Source organism: Syzygium oleosum, unplaced genomic scaffold, assembly GCF_021117445.2.
Source record: "Syzygium oleosum isolate NSW1041296 unplaced genomic scaffold, Sole_v2.1 Sole_v2.20, whole genome shotgun sequence".
NCBI classification, from domain to species: Eukaryota; Viridiplantae; Streptophyta; class Magnoliopsida; order Myrtales; family Myrtaceae; genus Syzygium; species Syzygium oleosum.
Window position 1 is genome coordinate 5387515 of NW_026607504.1, and position 4986 is coordinate 5392500.

Genomic DNA, 4986 nt, shown 5'->3' on the forward strand with positions numbered 1-4986 from the left:
CTCAAAGCAGCAAAAAGTAGCCGGGCCGGTGCACGACACACCACGCCAAGTCCCAACATCATCAACCGCATAAAACGACACGCGAATTCATGTCATCTATGCTTTCGAACTGCCCACCCGGAAATCAAAAGTTTGAGCCGTTTCAAAGATCCCAATCGAAACTCCCCCCCGCCATTTGCTGCTCTGCCTCTACATGCATTTGCCCCATCGAGTCATGACGAAATGATGAAGAATGCGACGAGGGAAACGAATTTAGCAAAAATTGATATCGAAATGTTGAAATTTGGAGCTATAAAGAAAAAAATAGTACAAAGAGAATCCTGTGACTTCCCTAAAGACATCCTAGCATGACTGCCCCTACCGCTACCTGCCGTCGTCGATCCTAGCGATGCCCGAACCGGGCTGGGCATCCGGTCCGGTTCGACCCCAATTCCTACCAGTTCCCGGGGGGGCCCGGGAAGAAACCCCCGACCCGTCAAAAACTGGGCACGGCCCGACCGGGCTCGGGCTGACCCGGCAGCGTCGACTCCTTCTTGTGCCTCATCTCCAGCACCTTGCGGTGGTGGTTTGAGTGCAGCTCGCTGCAAAACGTGGGGCTACACGCGGGCCGGTACTCCGGGTACAGCCGGCCCGACTTGAACCGGACTCCGCACGCGTTGCACAGGGTCTTCGCCCCGTTGGGGCCGGCCCTCCACTGTGGGGTCTTCTGCACGCCGCAGTGGCTGCACCGTCTCGCCGGCCCGGCCGTCTCCGAAGCAGCAGCGGCGGCGGGCTTCTTGTGCTTCTTCATCGGCGGCTTGGCGTCCCAAGGCTCCGGTTCGGCCGGCTCGAGGCTGCGGCTCCGGTTCAGGTGCACAAACCAGGGGCTCGCGAGCAGGGGCGACGACGACGCCGTGGTCGAGGACGAAGAGCTCGAGGACGGCTCGGCGAGAGAAGGAACGCCCAGGGACCATACCCGGCCGCCGGTCCGGGGCCGCTTGCTCCGGGCTTTCGAGGGCAGCGGGGTAGTGAACCCGGGTCTGGACGAGCCGGAAGATTCCGATTCCGGTTCGGACCGATCGCCGCCGTTCATGGGGTGGTTCTGGAGCAGGACGGCGGCGGGGAGCGGTTCGGAGAAGTGCGAGAACGAGTCCTCCACGAAATGCGACAGCCACTCGAGGTCCGCCAAATCCTCGGCCTGTAAAAATCGCACCTTTCGGTCAGCCGGAAAAAAAGAACCGATTTTTTCGCTAACGGAGGAGGTTACTCATTACAGTACCGGAAGGTGCGGCACGAGCCCCAAATCGTCCTTCTCTCCGGCCGAGACGGACGCAACGTTCTCCTCGTCGTCGTCGTCGCCGTCGCCGTCGTCGCCGTCGCCGTCGCCGTCGTGGCGGGGTTCCCGCCTCTGCTGCAGCGGCACCTGGTCGCGGCCCGCCTCTTCCACCCTCCCTTGTTCCTCCTGCTCGGCGCAGAAGGCCTCGTCGTTGGAGAAGTCGAAGAGGTCGTCCACGAAGTCGTCGCCGTCGCCGCCGCCGTCGCAGGGGGCGCCGGCGCCGTGGTGGGAATTGAGGGGGAGGAGGTCGTCGGAGAATGAGGCGTGGTGGGGCCTGACAAGCTTCGCGAGCACGGCGTCCTTCCGGAGCCCGGCCATCAGAGCGGCGTCGACGCACTCCATCCCCGGGGCCCCGAAACCCGTCGCGCGAAGGAGACGACAAAGAAAACTCACCCTTCAAAAGAAGAGATAGAGAGAGAGATAGAGAGAGAAGGGAAGGGGAAGGGGGGGGGAGTTCGGTGAAGCATTCAACGGGGGAGGGGGAGGAGGAGGAGGTATTTAAGACGGCCCGTTTCTTTCTCTCTGTCTCTGTCTCTGTCTCTAAGGAATGGGGAATGGGGAATGGGGATTTTCTTTTTGTTATTTCGCCATTTTGGACACGCTCTTGCATGAATCTTTTTGCGCTGTCTTTCTGCATTTACTCCCCAGAATAATTTCTCCCGTTCCGTTACCTATCAAGACAGCAATGGAAGAGAGAGAGGGGGAAGTTTTTTTTTAGGCAAATGAAACGTTCGGTTTTCGACAAGATATATGATTCTGTCCTCCTCTCCCTTTTTCTTTTCTCTCTTTTTTTTTCTCCTTTGAAAAATCACCCCCCTCGCTCTGTTTTCGGAACGCTTTCTGACGTGGGTGGGGGGGTAGAAAAACGAAGAAAAAGGGCAAAAAAGGGGGAGGAAAAAAAGGGAATGAATTTTTTATTTTATTTTTTTTTGGGAAAAAAACGGGGGGGAATTGCCGCCGGATATCTGAGAAGGCTAATCATGCGGGGTTGGTCCGGTCCGGTCCTGTCCGGCCTACCAACATAAAGTTGAGGAAAAAGAAAAAATTGGAAAATTGGAGTGACTTCGTGACTATCTAAAGAAAGGCAAGCAGAGGCCACTTTTTCAACAAAAAAAAAAATTTCGTTTTTTTCATTTTTTTTTCCCAATGCCCTTCGCCTTTTTGCGTTTTTTACACTTCTTCTTTTTTATCCTCTTCTTTTTGTGTGTATGGGGGAAAATCATAGCTTTTGACTAAAATTTCACAAGATAAGGGGGGGGGAGGAGGGAGGGGCCTCCTCATCTCGCATCGATTTGCCGCTCGTTTTGGACGTTGTCCCCCGCTATTCCCGCTCTGCTGTCCTCCTCCTCCTCGATCGTTATTTGTGTTTTTTGTTCTAATTCAAACTTAAGATCGAAAAATTCAAAAAACTCGGTTTCGTCATCTTCTTCTCCTTCTTCTTCCTTTTTTCTCGCTTTTCACCCCCTCGAGAAAAAAGTTCGTCTCATTTTTAGCCTTCGATTTCACCGAATTTCTTTGCATTTCGTCCCTCTAGAGTCCGAGATTTTTGTAGGGATTTGCTTATCTCGCCGGTGGCCATCCCACTCGATGGGAAACTTCGCGGCCACCGCCGCCACCGCTTGCGCACTCGATTTTGGTGGACCTTGTTGATTTTGCAGGTTGGATGAGATATGATACATCCGGACCAAAAGATTTGTCTCGATGATTATGACATTCGGATCTGACCCGACAATGGACCTTCGATCGAATTGGAAACGCAAACGAGAGGATATCTTCTAGCGATATTTAGGATGTTTTCCTCTTAATTTTCGTATCTCTTTCGATTATGTATATCCGAATTGATTTCCTAAGATAGTCATCTACTTTCCATATCTCTTGTTGTTATCTTGCAATTTTCAAGTTGGTTATTAAAACACACGCGGCTAGTGTCATTCAGTTACTGTTTTTAAAGTGAAGCCAGCCGCTTTTGGCTGATATTAAGTGTGGAAATATATTTATTGGGGCTTGAAATCAACTCCGTTACCAACTGAGATTTTATGTGGTCATTGCCAACTTTCCTAAAGGTTTAACCTATTAGATGAATGCGTAAAATATTTATAGATAAACGATTAAGCGACAGTCCTTAATTTACAGTGAGATTAACAGCATGTTCTGAACCGCAAGAAAATAAATAACGAATTTTTATAAGTTGTCGTATGGTCACTTCTTCAAGAATTTATAACTCACGACATGATATTACTCTCACCGTCGCCCAAAATAAATCTATCCCCACAGCTCGACAATGTTAATCTGAGAGCGTCATTCCTGTCTGAGTAAGCGCCATGGTTATCTTATGATGCAAGTTAAGCTTTTCTTTTTTCACGGAGGTATTTTTTAACGACGCATCTTTGCACGATAGCTTTTGCTTAGCAAAGCCCAGTTTATTCCACTTACTGTAGCCACACTAGTCGTATCAGTTGCGTTTGTTTAGTTATCATTTTAATAGCAAAGTCAACCGCAAAAGGACGCATGTTGTTGGCCTCCAATTCTCAACTTTTCACTTCTCGTTTGGAGAAGCTGACAACACCACCGAACTTGTTGCTGTTAGACAATCAACATATTGAAATCTCGTCATCAATGGAAGGTTGAAGCCACCACACACACCCTACGCACAGCCGCACCACCGATCCACCATGCTCGATGCTATGCGGTGCTAGTTTTGACCATTTATGCTGTCTAATTTCCTGGCGATCGGAGATTTCGTTTCGACTCACCTTAAGTTTGATTTTTCATATCCTTTTTGATTGTACATATATGAGTTGATTTCCTTAGACAGTCAATCATCTAATAAAACCTATAAATTCATGTACTCTTTTCTATATACATATCGAAGTATACGGAAATTTCTCAAATATGTTTTCCGCATTAATCTCAACTATACAGATATTACGACCAAAAGTAAGGAGAATGTGTGGTTTAACGTATAAATATTCTATCAAGAAAGAACACGACAATATGATAGAAAATCAAAGATAATTATTGGAACAAGGTAGCTACATGGCCATGAAAGATTCACGATCAATTCAAGTGTAGCGACTCCCAATGTTCTTTCTCGTGTTTTTTTTCTAAGTGCGAAAGTTCTATTTTTGAAAAACGAACGACGCGTTGATTTTTTTAAATGAATCATTCGGTATTGATCAAATTCTATAATCAGAGCTCAAATATTCTCCATAATTTTTTACGCAATGCAAATAATAGTCGCTAATCGACATAACTCAAGACTCTTAAGCCTCGACATCGGTTTAAACCTCAAAAAAATTCGAAGTGACAACAATGGAATCAACATAGAAAGTTCGGGGGAAAATTGTCAAATCAGTCCTAAACCTATTGTACGGCGGCCAATTCAGTCCTAAAACCTTTTAATTTTGTCAATTCAGTCCTAAACCTTTCTAATTCTTGCCAATTCAGTCCTTCCGGCCGGCGTTGACGTGGCAATTTTTGGGTATTTTTTTTAATTTTTTAATCTTTTTTTTCTTTTTCTTTTTCTTTTTTTCTGATTTCTTCCTCTGGCCAGTCCGGCGACCGGCGGCCGGCCAGAGGGGAGGGCCGGCGAGGTCAACCTCGCCGGCCTCGTCTTTGCTGAGGCGAGGCCGACCTCGCCGGCCCTCCCCTCTGGCCGGCCGCCGATCGCC

The 4986-nt window shown here is 48.5% G+C and overlaps 1 protein-coding gene across 1 annotated transcript; it reads right to left on the reverse strand.

Annotated features, from left to right (window-relative positions):
- Positions 1–251: 251 nt before the first annotated feature.
- On the reverse strand, positions 252–1754 carry LOC115693202 (GATA transcription factor 5-like). The gene is made up of 2 exons (XM_030620186.2): positions 1259–1754; positions 252–1177 (listed from the first exon to the last, which is right to left on the reverse strand). Exons 1-2 carry the CDS (start codon positions 1655–1657, stop codon positions 476–478), a joined length of 1101 nt encoding a protein of 366 aa, XP_030476046.2. The 5' UTR covers positions 1658–1754; the 3' UTR covers positions 252–475.
- Between the last annotated feature and the right edge of the window lie 3232 nt (positions 1755–4986).

Excerpts from the sequence above, each read along its gene's own strand:
- LOC115693202 (XM_030620186.2), bottom strand. The coding sequence starts at position 1,657 with ATGGAGTGCGTCGACGCCGCTCTGATGGCCGGGCTCCGGAAGGACGCC. Across the intron at positions 1,178-1,258 it reads GGCTCGTGCCGCACCTTCCG|GCCGAGGATTTGGCGGACCT; the intron begins GTACTGTAATGA and ends CGATTTTTACAG.